The sequence below is a fragment of the Thalassophryne amazonica genome, chromosome 18 (assembly GCF_902500255.1).
Source record: "Thalassophryne amazonica chromosome 18, fThaAma1.1, whole genome shotgun sequence".
Taxonomy (NCBI): Eukaryota; Metazoa; Chordata; class Actinopteri; order Batrachoidiformes; family Batrachoididae; genus Thalassophryne; species Thalassophryne amazonica.
Genome location: NC_047120.1, coordinates 45,999,740 through 46,016,514, shown reverse-complemented (window position 1 = coordinate 46,016,514; position 16,775 = coordinate 45,999,740). Strand labels below are relative to the sequence as shown.

Here is a 16,775-nt window from a genome sequence, read left to right as displayed (position 1 = left end):
ATTTGCTGTGTTTTGTGTTGGGAAAGTGTAGTGACACGGCCCCACAACAGGGGGCGTAAATGAATGGACAATGAATGAGCCGAAAATAGAACACTTTAGTGTTGTGAATGTGCACAACGAAATACAGACGATTACAGAATTTTGTATGTAGTCAATCTACAAAGGTGACGTGTGGGCAGGCTCGAGGATAGAAGACGTCCGTCCAGAGAGGAGCCGGAACCCACACGATTTCCACCGCCACCGAACCTGGAGAATACTGGACCCGCCAAGTCCCGAGTCCCCAGGTGGTCACCGTCTCTGGCTGTCGGATCTGGTACTGCTGGCAGGAAGTAGAAACAATCAAGGGTGGGTGTGTGCACACACCCAGCAAAAAACAGTCTTTAGTTTCCAACGGAGGAAAAACCTCCACCTCCAATCCAGAAACCCGGCACGTGCAGTATCAGTGAGTTACTTAGCGAAGTTTGGCGTGGGGAGCGAAGACGTCAGACCTCCACGAACCACAAACCCAGCCTCCAGCTGCAAGCACTCACAGAAACGACTGCAAACAATACAGAAGCAAAAAACTATGTGAAAGACTCAAAAACGGCTGAGCAGTTTACCTTCTTGGCTTGAAGATATCTCGGCAGCGAGATGGAGATGTCATCCAGCTTTATGGAGTGGTTGATGAATGACAGCTGTCATAGTTAATGAGTGACAGCTGTCACTCATGGCTGTTCCTGTGAGGCGGCAGCGCCCTCTCGTGCCTGAAGCCCGCACTTCAGGCAGGGCGCCCTTTGGTAGTGGGCCAGCAGTACCTCCTCTTCAGCGGCCCACACAACATTTTGTTTGGTACAGTTTCACTCTGTCTTTGTGAAATGATGCAAAGAGTGATACTTACTACGACTCAGCTTCATTTCTGTAAGCAAGAGTTTGGCTCGTCATATAGCTACAGTTCCTATACTGTAGTGAGGACAACATATATGGCCACAATATAACCATTTGATCAAAAGGACTTAAATTGTCACAAGATGTTGGAACACACATTTAAAAACAAAAACCTGAGAATAAGATAGAACTATATCACTTGTGATATTTGTTTCTTTTTATGTTGTGTCTGATCAGATGAAGTGATCTAAATGCACAAATTAGAAGGTGACTGCAGGATTATTGTATTTATTTATTTCCACTTTATTGCTTAAGAGAAAATATCATTGGTAACTATTTCCTTCCTTCTGTATTTTTTTTTTTTACACAAACACTGAATACATTACATAAATCTCATGCACTTCATGAAGAAAGTGAGAAAATGAATCATCTGGTTGTGCAGCAGAAGACAGTCATTTTATATTTTAATCACTTATTGACGTTCAAGCCCGAGAGATTTGTTAAGAAATGAAGGGTTTAGTTTGCAGCTGCATGTGACTGTAGCTGTATTAATTCATTTTATTCTGTCTGCTGCAAATCTGTGGGTGCACGCACATAATAACTGCCAACCACGTGTTAAATGGGTCTTTTAAATCTGCAATGCTCAGCGGACAGATTCAAGAAAATGAAAAATGTTGCGCTGCAAATTCCCGCTACACAAATGCAACAAAGGTGTACAACGTCCAGAATCGACCGCATAATAATTTGTAATGAAAAGCAAACAGTAGTAGCTGCAGCCAATAAGACATTTCTTAATTCAATCACATGGCAGATGCACATGCAGTCCAATGATTTTAATGGCACTGCTAAAATAACAGATCATCAAGAAAATACTGGCAAAAGGAGTAGTGCAAAACTAATCTGCTCCAACACCTTTACCTGAGCTGCTGCAGACTTACTTAGACCACAGAGTATTAAGCACATAAAAGCTCTATACTCTCTCATTGCTCACTGCTTGTGTGAAGTACATAGTGTGCTCTTTTAATCAGCATGCAGTTCTGCTTTCTAGTGCAGTCTGAACACATCCAATCAGACTTTTTTTTGTCTTTGGTGTGTGCGTCATCACATTTTTTCCACTTGCACATGTGTCACAGCAAGGGATGTGATGGGTAGGCCCACTGTTCCCTTAGCAAAAAGAAGTTTATTCAAGTGTACTATGAGTATACTTATTTTTTACTAAAATCGAGGAAGTATACTTGAAGGTGACTTTTTATAAACTGTATTTTATATACTTAAGAATAGTATAGTGAAGTATACTTGGCTTATACTGAGAAGTATAAACAACTCTAAGTACATTAATACTAAGACTTACACTTGTACTTTAATACTAAAACTTATACTTTAGTATACTTTTTACATCTTTCTGTCACAAAGTACTAACACTTATTATGCACTTGGAGCAAGATATACTAAGTCAAGCCATTGACTCAAGTAACTGAAAAGAAGTCATAAAAGTACAGATTTTTTTTTCTATGTAGTTATTTATTTTTGGTTCCAAAGGTTCGCACTTTTCTTTTACCTTTTTGACAAGGAAGGGCTTTAGTTCTCAGTTGAAGACGGTATGTTTACATTTTTACAAATAAGGACTTGATCTTGGAGAGCCCATTATGGTTACATTTTACATGCACTTTTTCCTTTAATTTTCTCCACAAAGGAAGGACTTGATTTCACAGGTCTTTATTTTTGAAATGTTTGAAAATATATCAAACTTGTTTTCAACATTCTGTCTTGTGATTTTGTTTAAATGCATCACACATACAGTATGAGTAAACCTTAAGAATACTTTAACAAGTATATTTTCAGTATATAAATAGTAAGCTACAAGTAATATGCCAAGCAAAATTAAAGTATAAAAAGTAAAACAGTGAAATAACCAATGTGTATAACAGTATACTTTAAGTATATGGTAGTAAACGTAAAAATAGGGACTCAAAGTATACAACTAGTACAATGGCAGTATATCGATAAGTGCACTTGTGGTAGCTATACTTTAAGCATAGAAGAGGGATATATCAAGTACATTGATAGTATATAGATGAGTGTTTGTTGTATACTCCAGAGTGTACTTTTGCAAACTTAAAACGAACTTTAAAATATACTTTTATAAACTTGAAATGTTACAATTTAGTCTGAAAAAGTATTAAATTTGTGTACTTTCTAGTATACTAACAGTAGACGGTTTGTAGTATACTTGCTATACTTATACTGAAGCATACTTAATAAAATTAACTTTAAGTATACTACTTTTTGTTAAGGGTTACCCACTACTGGTGTAGAGGTTGGAGAGGTGGACTTGCGACCAGAGGATCCTTGATTTGATTCCCCATGACTAAGGTCCCTTTGGCTAAGTCCAAGTTGCTCCCAGTGTGCAGCTGACTACCTTTCCCCCAACCACCACCACCATATGAAACTTGGTTCATACAGGAGTTAAACTGCCATCCTCAAGATCAGAGCCCGATTTCATGAAGCAGTCTAATCTTTAGTTGACTAAACTCACTTAGTCAACTGATCTTTTGATGTTAGTTGTTGCACAAAGCGCTTAGTCGGCTAAATTTTTGCGTTACCCGACTAAAGTTTTTAGCCTGCTACAGAGGAGGCTAATCTTATTTTAGCTGACAAAGCTACAGTATCTTACCTCAAAATGGCAGCTATCATGTACCACCAATTGATGGAGGAAGAAGGAAGGAGAGACTTGTGGCAGGAGCGAGTGTTCGGGATCGGAATAATCCACTGGAGATGTTTTCAGATGCCGAGGTCAGGAACGCTTCTCTTCTACTCTGGTGGACTCAGCCATGTTTATAGCTGATGGACCAACCTGGAAGTACACAAAACTGTCATGCATTGAAGGCGTTTCTTGGCAACGGCACTCACAAGGCCACTATGACTGTGAAAATGGGTATGTCCACTTGAGGCTACCTGTCTGTGTTCTTTGACAAGACAGTTGATCTGCGTTGTCCCAGTTCAACCAGCTGTCAATGGGCACCAGCTTTAGCCTAACTTGCGGTCTCCAAGAATAAGCACTGGCTTGAAAGGATGCCGGTTCAATAGCATATGTGAGTCTAGATCTGATCTATGGCTTCTGCATGAAAAGGTTAGATCAGATTCAGATCCTTCACACACATGAATATAAAGTGTCCAACTCTGACCAAAAAACAAAACAAGTCAGGTCAATTTCATTATTATCTTAGATTACTATAGGCACGATCGGGCCTACGTTACTTCCACTTAGTTACGGCCGCCATTTTGAATCGCCGCTGAAAACAAACTAAGCACGCTCACAGCCATTGTTGATACAGTCATCTTTACCGCTGTTTATTTGCAAAGGCCTGCCAATTTGGTCATGCCACATGGCGTATGAGTAGTGGAGATCCTTGATAGGTGTGCAAAAGTTGCTGCAGTTAAAAAGCTTGGAGCTGGGTCTTGGGATTGAGCTGACAGCCCACCATGAGGTGAGCTGGCATCTGTCCCAGCCCCTGCCTCTTAGCGCCTCCTCGATGCTCTTAGCGTTTACTTTGAAAAAATTACAGTGTTCAAAGTGGCCCGGTCGCCTGAATACCCCAGCTAGGAATAATGGAAGAGGACTCCAGTTCTATTTTGTGGGTTTTCTTTCTCTGAACTGGGGCCATAATTAAGAGGGACGGCTGGGGGCGTTCGTATTGTGCTGCTAGAGGTGAAATACTTGGACGGGCGCAAGACGGAGGACAGCGAAAGCATTTGCCAAGAACGTTTTCATCAATCAAGAACGAAAGTCGGAGGTTTGAAGACGATCAGATACCATCGTAGTTCTGACCATAAACGATGCCAACTAGCAATCTGGCGGCATTATTCCCATGACCATCCTCACGTACTCGGCTGAAAGCAGTCATTTATCCCTTCTATCTGGACTTTTGTGGCGCTTTGGGAGCTCGAAAAACACACTTTTCAATCTTTTAACTTATCGTGGTTGGTACAGCCAACTGTAACACACGATCGTGGCATTCTCTGTGAAAACTGGTGTATATTAAGTAGAAAAAACCGTGGCAGAAAGATGGGCACGCGATGGACGTCAAGTAGGAAATGCGTACAACAGCGGTTTGTTTTCAGCGGCTCACTGGTTACTATGCACGTTGCTATGTGCGCGCGCATCAGGGACCCGGATGTCGACCGTACCTATAGCACTTTTCAAGGAACCCAAGGTCACTTGACACAAACTGATCAGGGTTAGAAGCAGCGATAAGAAAGCATCCTGTCACATCAAGCAGACAAACACATTCATACCTACGGTCAGTTTGTTTCCAGATCACCTAAAATGCATGAGTTTGGAGGCTGGAGGAAGACTGAGCACCCGGAGGAAGTTCACGCAGAAACAGGGAGAACGTGCCAACCCCACACAGAAAGGAACAGTCTGTTTCACGAGGCTTGAACAACTAAACAAACCAGAAAACTTAACTGCTTTGAACAATCCAAGTACAAAAAGAAAATATTTATTTTGAAAATGTTTCACTGTGGGGATTGTTTTGTTCAGAAAATAAGTCAGTTTTTCATAACACTCCCTAGTGTGTATATATATATATATATATATATATATAAATGAACAAAATCCTACAGCCACCTAAATTAAACCATTGTTTCAGAGTGGACTGGTGCTAAATTGTTGGTGACATCATCTTACAGTTAACCAGTGCATATCATTCATGTTCTCTAAAATGTATCTGTCCATCCTCCAAAATCCCGAGTCCAAAAGGTATCAAGAGACCTGATGACATCAAGACTTGCATCTTTTGTACAAATTTGATTCAACACAGCAGATGATGGTCCAAAGGTTCATTACTATGAGGTTGAAGCAATTCTTTAATAGTAAATGGTTATTTTTAGAAGGAAAACACCTTGCTCATGTTTTTATAGATTTTTTTGATCTTCTGATTTTACTTTGTTTTGACAACATTGAAGACAAACTGTAATAAAGAGTGTCGCTTGGTTTCAGCTCATATGCCTGCACTTATTTAATCCCATTAAGGCTCACGCTTCAGGAAATAGGAGCGCCTCTCGGTAATGAAGAAATACATTATCTGAGCTACAAAACAGTTTCGGTGCACAGACTGTTTTCCCCTTCAGTTATCCTGTAGCATCTCCTTTCACATCTCACATTTATTACATACTGGTTTTCCCCCTTTATATTCACACTACTGATCACATAATGAGTTTGCGCATTTAATTTGCATTATCAGTAAATGAACTGTGACTAAATCTGTTGTGTATCAAAAGTTAATCATGGTATTATGCTGTCCAATCCCAGATTCAAGCTTCTCAGGGCAGTTGAAAGTCAAATGTTAAACATGAGATATCAGGTATCTGTATTATAATTGCCAAGTGGCCTCTGTGTGCGTGTATGTGGGTGTGCATGTGTATGGCTTTGATTGTGGAGAAACTGGGGAGAGCTGGCATTTGCCATTTGGTATGCTTATGTATTTTGGGTCAAGAACGAATGCTGCAAAAACAGAAAGTTGACAGGACTAATATTTTTTGAGAAATTAGCTATATTATCTAACAACAGTGAACAAAGGACGTTGTGCTGCAATGCACCATGGGGGTACAGGTTTTGGGGTTTTAAATGTTATTGTGGTTCATGTTAGTTTAACAGTGCTGTTAGTGTTATTGATTTATTGTTTTTTTTTAGTTCAATTCATTTAGTCAGTTTAGTTAAGTGTCATGTTGCCATTACCATGAGTGAGAACTGTGGTGCGTTTGATGTCTTCTGTCACAGTCTCTGTTTGTGGGTGTGTAAAAATAAAAGCACCTGCTTGCTGAATGCAGAGAAGACCAAAAGCTGTGTGTCCGTGTGTCTCACTTCAATCACTGACAAACTGAGGAGGACATTTGATGTTTGGTATGCTTATGTATTTTGGGTCAAGGATGAACGCAGCCAAAATGAAATGTTGATAGGACTAATATTTTTGGAGAAACTATGGATAGTAGCTACACAACACTGACCAATGGATATTGAAAATTACTTTCTGGACTTACGCCTTTCCAGCAGGGGGCGGTAAATCATTAGGGGCTCCACAACCTTTATTTTCCCCAAATCTGCATCTTTTCAGTCTTCTCCTCCTCTGCTGTCTTCCTGAAGCTCTTGAAACATTGCAAAAACTTATTATAAACTCTTTCATGGTCCTGCTGATTCTTCAGTATTTTCCTCTTTCAGAATTGCTGTTTGGCAGGAACAGTAAGAAAAAAATAAGCTTTGCTTGATAGCAAGCAAAGCATCTTTACTCCCTCCCAGAAAGATCCTATTATTCAGTAATCCCTGCACCTTGGAAATAAAACCCAAAAGTTCTGTGACACATTTCAGGCTATCAAAAAAAGTGATTTCATACCAGAATTTACCTTAAATTTGTGTTAAGGAAAACAACTTGGCCTGTAAAGTGTCTCCGTGTTCCCACCTCCAGCTGCCTGTCTCACAGCATCTTCTGTACGGGCATATCCACAAATACAGACAGCAAAGGAAATCCTATACGTGTAATTTTAAATCCTTTTTCTTTGCGACTTAGTTATACTTTGACATACGCTTTCAAGATTTTAGAGCGCACCAGACTTCCAAACACTGACAGGCTGAAGCTTTTCGAAGTGAGACACAGAAGTCTAATAAGATGCTGGAGGAAGGATCTGAGCTTGAAGAGTGTCTCAATGTTAAAATGATGTTTATGAAAATCAAAATGTGGTTGTTGAGTTAGTTATGGACCCGACTGCTGAGGAAATAATTTTCACTTGATCTGCACTTAAAACTCCCAGTTTGAAAAATCTTTCAACTTAATTTAGGGCCATTTAAATATTTCTAACATATCAAATTCACATTTTATAACATTATCCAATTACATTTTTTCCACAAATCTGATTGGTTAAGTGTGTTAGATTTCAGGCCGTATAATATCGGGGTAACGGTGGCAAAATATTCGACCGTTTTATTATTTGTTTATTACTCCGCACCCTGACTGGTGTTCTGATGTCATTCCTGTCCTCTGCGCAACTGCAAATGTGCAATATTGTTGGGATGCAGAACTGTCGATTTATGCGAAGAGACGCACAATTCGACAGGACACCGGCTGAGCACGCTGCTAGCTGTTAGCACTGTTAGCTGAGAGTGAGAGAAAGTAGTGTACTGACTCCACCGCCTAAATGGGTGAATTTAAGCTACCATACAAAAGTATCAATGAGGATTCTGATACAGAATTACAGTTTCACATTTGATGGATTACTCTGCACCCTGACCACTGTTGGAGCGACGCTGCCTCAGCTCGATAGTAGGCCTCGCCAACCAAATTACCTACAGAAAAATAAACCGTGCAATCGATGGAATTAAATTAGAATGGGAACAACCCCCTTGTGTCTGATGATTTGCGGATGCTCATGCTGTTATACGGTCGCAAATAGCCATTTTACCGGCTCCGCTAACACGTCACCGGTAAAGCTCAATTTGCAACCGTATAATCTGCATGAACATCTGCAAATCAGTCACAACAGGGTTATTCCCTAATTAATAGATTGTTACTGATATTTTAGCAGCCCTTTCATGAATAATGAAGAATTTTCTGTTTCAATTGAATGGGAAGTGTGTCCAAACCTTGACTCAGTGTAGATATGGTGGTTATAATTCATGCTAAGAAAGACCCCCAAGTTATACTTGTTTTTATGCATTTCATCACTGTGAGGATGTGCTGCTGCTGCACAGCTTTGAAAGTTGCAAAAAAGTGAATAGAGACATGGTAAGACAGGGAATCAACCTGCTTTTTGGAGCAACCAAAAGAGAATTTGGGATTAGTGGTACGGTAATGCACAACCGTCTTCAGCAATATGAAGTCAGGAATTCTAGAAAAACACACATTGCAGCGTAATGTACTGCCAGATGCACGTGTTCTTTTCTCCCCATGGGGATGAAAATCACATTAGATGCAATTTGATAACAGAACTGGGTCATGATTTGAGAAATGTTCCTCACACGACAGCAGGCGCACAGACACGCGACACTCCTGTTTGCCAGTTTAGCCACGGCCCTGCCAGCAGCTCCTCCGCTGCCAATTAATTTTATTGGGAGTTAAACATATTATTTATGGTCATTAAGAACAAGCAGGATTCTGTGGCTATGTGCCGCCATCTCGAATGAGAGGCGCCCAAGTGGCGACATGTTCTCTGTGACAATACAGCTTCTTATGGGTGAAATATATGGCGAAGGTGCAAATTTTAAGTGTCTAATTATAGTATTTGATGATGAGGTGAATAAAAAAAGAGCTGCGAAATAAAAGATGGCAGTCTGGCCCAAATGAGGGATGAGTCCATATGCTTATGTTGTATACCCAGGTTAGGTTTAGGGATTTCAACACAAACACCAGTTTTGAACAAATGTTTCAGCTTTTTATCCCCCTCAGAAGGCCCTACGGGTGGGGTAAACCCTAACTATACAAACAACTAATAATATACCCCCTTCATATAGTTATGTAAGGGGTATGGAGCTCAGAAACAAAACATTACTGGGTTAAATATAGAATGAGGCGGTTTTGACATATTTTAAGAATGTTGGGGGCCCTTAAAGGTCCTTTTCTGCTGTTTGACCATAGTTACGTTAGAAGGAATTCAAGACAAACTCATTTATGATATCCAATTCAAATTTGGTGAGATGCACAAAAAAAGTGTGATTGACACACTTATGCACACAAGGAATGCAATTCAATATCCCGCTTTTACCCAAAAACAGTCTCCTCTGCAAGGTCACTCTTAAGGTCAACTCAGAGAAATTCATCATATCAGCTCATGGAAAAGGTTGGCTGACTGCATCACCAATGACTCTATTGTTGGGGTCACTGATTTAATTGAGCTTTGGCCCGTGACTGAGCAAAATAGTTTGTCCAGATCAGGGTGGAGAATTACTGCATCATGCAAAAGTATTCACCCGGTGTGATTGTTTTGTGGGATTTTTAAAGTCTTTTTTATGTTCTTGTTTATGGTATGTTTTTCATTGCAGCAAAGGTGATTCCACCCTGGAATCACTTAAGGGACCAGACAGTTGAAGCCTGTACAGAGAATAGTTTCAAAAGTAAACTAGCAACACTATCTGGCTTAAAATCAACACAAATTCAGGTACTAACTGACCCTTGTGCACCACTTTTTATAAACCAGTGTGAACTAAGATACCCAAGGTATACACAACGATCATTACATTTTGATAAATCATGTGATTACCCACATGAGTATAATCAATAACAAATAATGAATGTTTATGAGTATAATGGTAAGAATATTTCATTCAGTGAACGAACATTTCACCGCATGAAATACATTCCATTGCACAAATGAAAAAAACATTTGTTGTATATAACACCTAAGATAGATCCATCTTTCACTGCATGAAATATTCTTTCCATTGCACAAATGAAAAAACATTCATTATTTGTTGTATATAACATCTAAAATACACCCTTGCCATTTGATATTTTATTAATTTAAAAACAATAGAAAAGGGACTTACATTTTGGGTTGGTTCCAAACAGTCTAACGCAAACTTTAAATAGCAATCCAATCCAAAATTGTTCTGAATCAACTTGCAACAAGTCAGTTCAAAAACAATCCTGATGATGTAGTCCGTACCTGATGCAGTTCATTGACTTCTTCATGTACAGACTGCCGTCTGCTTTCCTCAGTTCAGTGAAAAATCGCGACAGAAATTTGTTGAACTCTTCATCTGACAGTGCTTCTACCCCAGCGACAGATGTCCCAGCGAATACTGCAGATGCCTCCAGATAGCTTACAGTGTACTGGATTTGTTTTTTTTTGTGTTGGAAGAATGAGCACCATCAATAAGCTCGCTCAAATCACCACGAGTGTGAGCCCGCAGCAGTGTGCCATGGTACAAAATGTAGTCAATGAAATTTGTACGTTAAATGGAACACAATGGCAAATGATCAACATCATAACCTACCATCCCTGGTTCTCAAGACCAGGCACCTAAGTGGCTCTACTCTACTCTTTTCTACTCTTCTATTTTAGTCTTCCTTTTTAGATATACCTTAGTATACTAGCATAAGTCCACCTTAGAATTGGAACATAAGATATACCTTACTGAATTTTCATGTGACATACAAACCACCAATCAAATGACAAAGATCTATTTAGGCATTCTATAATATTGAATGACATTTACTGATGAATTTACTTAAGGTAAATATGACAAACCCCATATAAAAAACAAATAAAAAAAACAGCGTTCAAATATGACTTGAGTTGTAATTATGAAGTGTTTTTTAATATTCTTAAAGCCATATCATTCTTCAAAACTACACATTGTTGTGACTTTATTGCAGAAAATTTTGTTTGTCTTTGTCTAGTGTTACAACAAATTAATTCATCAGTCATTAAATTAATAACCAATTATTTTGGTAATCGATTAATCATACCGAGTCATTTTTATTTCCAAATTATCTGTTTTCAGCTTCTTAAATCCGAGCATTTTCTGGTTTCTTTTCTCCTCTTGGACAGTAAACTGAGTATTTTCAGTTGTGGACAAAACAAAAAATTTGATCATGTCATCTTAAGCTTTGTGTAATACTGATGGATACTTTATATACCACACAGTTAACTGATTAATGCAGATAATAGATTAACAGATTGATAATGAATAGTTGCACCGCCATGAAATTTCATTTTCTGCTTTTTTGTGTCTCCTGCATGAATACCTTTTTAATTATAGACACTTTATCCTTCATATGTTGGGACTTTTTAAAATTTTGTTATAACAACATAATTGAATGCAAGTTTGAAAGTTCTTGGTACAATGTATGGTTATGCTTTACTGGGAAATTATTAATCAAAAATTGATTAATGAGATTAATTAATTACAAACATACTCATTAGTTGCAGCCCTATAAAGCACACCACTGGACAACAAGGTGAACAATGAAAGAAATAAGAAAAGGCAAAGCTCAACTTTAAAATCTGACTTTATTGAGACGCGAGGATGATAGGCAGCCATGCAGAGAATCAGCCTGCTACCGAGTGTTCCTGAGCCAGTCTTGGTTCTAGTCGGTGACAATAATGCTTTATGATTAAAATGGTCCAGACTGATCCAGGGTAAAAGCCAATACTTATTTTAATCAATCAATCAATCAATTTTTTATATAGCGCCAAATCACAACAGTTGCCCCAAGGCGCTTTTAATGCAATTTTAATGCACGCAGTGAAAGTATACATGGGGTTAAGAGTTGAGTACAAAGTAAAGTGAGTGACTAGAACTGTTGTGCATAGTACAGATTTGTGCTGATAGGCTTAGATATTAATTTAGCAAAGAGATGCATTCATACCGTAGATATGTGGAACGATAATCTCCTGGAATTTATAATTGTGAAGTTAATGCCCGTAGTTGGCTCTTGGAGAGACCAAATTTACAGATTATACTGCTATCATAGCTTGTATTGTTTTTATAAGGCTATTTACAGATACTGTTATAGTCTTATTTACAGTTATTGCCCCAACAAAAGGTAGGGTATCCCTACCTTACAGTTAATAACAACATAAAAGATGAACCCAAAGATCACTTGATCGCCTTTGGCTAGAACTCTGCAGTCGATGAAAGTTATGAAAATGCAATTGAAGAAGCCATTCACCAAAAATAAGCAGTTTTGACAGGCTGTCACGTGCATGCACCACAAGCGATAGGCACCTAATATCATAAAATATGGTGGCTGAGAGATACCACAACACTTCCAAATTAAGACAAGTAAATACAAATAACGCCTTCATCAATTCTAAAAGCTGTGCATGTTTGTGTTCTGTGTTTGCAAGTGTTTTCTCAATTGGCAAAACTTTTTTCTTTTTTGCAGTTTCAACTATCTCTTTTAAAAATGATGCATTTTATTGTTGCGCGTGTGTGTTTATGTTTCAGCATTAGCTAGTGTTCTCTCAATTTGTAAGTGTTGCGGCCTCTCTCGGCAGCCGTGCAAACTTTCCTTTGATCGTTTCTTTTTCAACTCAGTGAAGCAAACACCACAAAATAAAGACAGCAGCTTATCCTCATATTGTTTCAGTATGACAACAAAGACGAAGACATACGTACAGATAACGACAGGCTGCAGATTGCAGCAGACATAATGAACTGCAGCAGCTGTGAGCGGAGTGTGACTGAAGGGTAAATGCATTATTCAGTATGTATACATTATTGACATATTTATAGATGAATAAAATTTACTGCTCCCATCTGAAGCTCCCTGGGGGGCACACAATGTGTGTGTCACGTCAGAGGTGTGAAGAGCACAAGAGCAAGTGTAATCCAGTCAGTGGGAGACACACACACACACACACCAAAGACTTTCATTTGACCAAGATCTGGTACAAAAATTGATTTTTAAAGTCACACTGAAATGAAAAGTATTGTAGTACTTGGCATAATATAGTATATAACATAGAAATATAATATATATAACTATAGAAATATAGTATATAACAGTACAGTATTGCATGTAATCTACATACATCCTCTTCTTATCCAGAAAAGGTCATATTTTTGTCTACTGGTTGTTTTGCTGGAGTTTATTTCAGATTTACTGGGGGGGATTTGAAAATGTAGATCAGTAATCCTAGCACGTTCACATTTTCATATTCTGATGCAGTCACTGTCTTACAAAAATCTTTCATTTTAAAACACCACGTTCAGCATGCCATACATGAATAATATATTTAAAAATGAGTAAAACTCACCATTCCCATCAGGCCCTTAATCCCTTTACTTTGGGAAAACAAGGTAGTTACTAACTTAAAAATGTGCTCTAATACAGTTGTTCCCAAAGTGTGGTTGGCTGCGAGCTGCAAAAGACTTTGATTTTCAAATTTGTAATGAATGCATTAATGAATGTTTAACATAATATAAAAATACATGGAAATACTTCATCTTAGTCTCATGTGTCAATCAAAATTATGATAAAAAGGTTGTGCGAGGGCGACAGACAATTTTCATATTTAAAAGTGGGTTTATAATTTGTCAAAAAAAATCAACTTTAACATACTTTTATGCATTATTCACTTTGTATACACTACTGACGTATTTATAGATGAATAAAATATACTGTTCCCATCTGAAGCTGGATTTAAATGCATAACATGCAGCCAGACTGAGTATGAATGCACATTTTGATGCCAAAAATGAATGTCAGTGTGTTAGCATGACTAAAGCAGATGGTCATCCCTCTGATTCTGATCTGTTTGAGATTTCTTCCTGTCATCAAAATGCCTGAGGCAGTTTTTAATGTAGTGTTTACCAATGTGTTCGCTCGGGGAGTGGGTAAGGTTAAACCTTACTCGTGTGAAGCACCTTTGGGGTAAGTTATGTTGTGATCAGGGGCTATATAAATGTAAGATCTTGGTGAAATGACCAGATCTTGTTCAAATGTACAATATAGCACCAAATTTGAATATGAAAGTAAAGATCACTATGGTGCAAACTTGGTATGTGCACTATACAATGTGAATGTACATTAAGACACCAAATTTGAATGTCAATGTAAAATTTAGTACCCAGTTTGAACATCAATGTGCACTATGGTACAAAATTTGTGCAGCATAGTGCCAAATTTGAATGACCACGAGCAATATGGGGCCTGGATTACTGATCACAAGAAGATCTGTAATTTTGTACTGATCATTGTTACATCAACATGGTGCATCTGACTATTGATGAGCCATATTAAAGAAAATGCTAACTGCTAGCAACACAATTAATACCATGACCTGGATGGCTGAGAATCTCCACAGCAATCTTGCATAAAAGATTATTATTGCAGCCTGTTAGCATGAACTGCTGTTCGCATAATTCACACGTTGTACCTTATTGAATATAGCCCATTCTTATTTATATCCAGTGTGCAGTATAAATGTTGGCACACAGCAAGCCTGTAAATTTTGACAAAACATTTATCTCTGGTGTGATTTCTTGCAGACAAATCCTCTGCTACCATCAGTTCATCATTATCCCTAGTCCATGTGCAAAACATATATTTGAAGTACTTTATTCCCTTTCAGATGATTTTAATAATTCTTTGTGGATCTTTTGTGTCTATTTTTTTAATTAGATGGTGATTGAACTGATATCAAGGAAACTTAAAAAAGTGTAAGAGATCAGATAACAGGAAGTTGTACTTCAGGCATTACATGATGTAATACCGGAATCCTTAGAGCACGAGTATGAGTATATGGATTATGTACAACAGCAGACACATGCACATGTTGTGAAAAATGTCTCCACATACAAAACTGGATTCATTCAGTCTTTTAACAAAAGAATGTGTTTGCACAAACAACAAAGTCTTGTTTTTATATATATATATATATGTGTGTGTGTGTGTGTGTGTGTGTAAGGCCAGCTTCTTCCTTCTTTCCTCACGATTAAAGCGGACAGACGACCGGTGGAGATGATGTGTGAGGTAGCCAGACGTGCTGCACACCATCAGTATTATGCTACATCTGAGTGTGAAATTGTGCTACAAGAAAAGTAGCTCAAAGTCCTTTAACTATTAAAATGTTAAAACTTTCTGTGTTAAAAGCCAAGTGGTGCGCCCAGCCATGCCAACATCGCCCACTCCAGCAATTAGATTGACAACCATTGATTGTAGGGGTGGAGGTGGGTAGCGCGTTGGGTACACGGTCCTAAGTATGCCTCTGCCGTTGTTCACATGAAGCTGTGTGCTCCAGTCCCTTCATATTTCAAGCAGACACTTTACAGGGACCAAGCCCCTTTTCTTCCCGCTGCTCAGCCGAAGGAAGCCGTCAATCTCCTCATTTTTCCCCACGCAGATCTGCAGAGGAGGCATTCAGTAGCATATCAGCCTTTGGAGGCTAAATCTGTGCAGCCTATTATCGCAGCGGTTTTGCCATTCTGAAATGGATTCAAGCCTCCTTCTCACTTTTATAGATGTGCATTCTGGAAGGTCATAGATTGAAACCTTGTTTAAATCCTGAATAACCTTACAGGGTCCAGGATGAACCGTAATGATCAGCTGGTGTTCCGTGGTCTTGTTTGAACCATGGCTCAAATTTAAAAATGTTTGGAAATTCCTTTTTTCCATCACTTACTGACATACTTGTAGCATTTTAGCACATGCCACGACATCACGGAGGTTTTCCTGAAAGTACCAAGGTTGTGCTAAAGTTATACTATAGGTGCTTCTTCACATGTCACACGGTACAAACCCAGACTGCCATGTCATCAAACTACGTGCTAGATAATATTTGTTGGCAACAAGGTCCAAACCTCTGGTGCTTATAAATTAAGCCAACACACTTGCAGTTCCTTGAATGGCCACTTGAGGTTGGCTACAAAAGCGAGTCACTCCACACAGACGTAAAAATCACTAAAACTATACTCAACAAAAATATAAACGCAACACTTTTGGTTTTGCTCCCATTTTGTATGAGATGAACTCAAAGATCTAAAACTTTTTCCACATACACAATATCACCATTCCCTCAAATATTGTTCACAAACCAGTCTAAATCTGTGATAGTGAGCACTTCTCCTTTGCTGAGATAATCCATCCCACCTCACAGGTGTGCCATACCAAAATGCTGATTAGTGCACAGGTGTGCCTTAGACTGTCCACAATAAAAGGCCACTCTGAAAGGTGCAGTTTTGTTTTATTGGGGGGGGATACCAGTCAGTATCTGGTGTGACCACCATTTTCCTCATGCAGTGCAACACATCTCCTTCGCATAGAGTTGATCAGGTTGTCAATTGTGGCCTGTGGAATGTTGGTCCACTCCTCTTCAATGGCTGTGCGAAGTTGCTGGATATTGGCAGGAACTGGTACACGCTGTCGTATACGCCGGTCCAGAGCATCCCAAACATGCTCAATGGGTGACAT

General features: G+C 38.8%; 1 protein-coding gene across 1 annotated transcript in view; it reads right to left on the bottom strand.

The window, feature by feature from the left end:
• Positions 1–15,275: 15,275 nt before the first annotated feature.
• Positions 15,276–16,775, bottom strand: part of LOC117531335 (SH3 and cysteine-rich domain-containing protein 2-like) — a 74,693-nt gene continuing 73,193 nt past the window's right edge. The window contains exon 16 of the mRNA XM_034194407.1: positions 15,276–15,710. Within this exon, the coding sequence (XP_034050298.1) occupies positions 15,612–15,710 (99 nt within the window). The 3' untranslated portion in view covers positions 15,276–15,611. The remainder of the gene's footprint in view (positions 15,711–16,775) is intronic.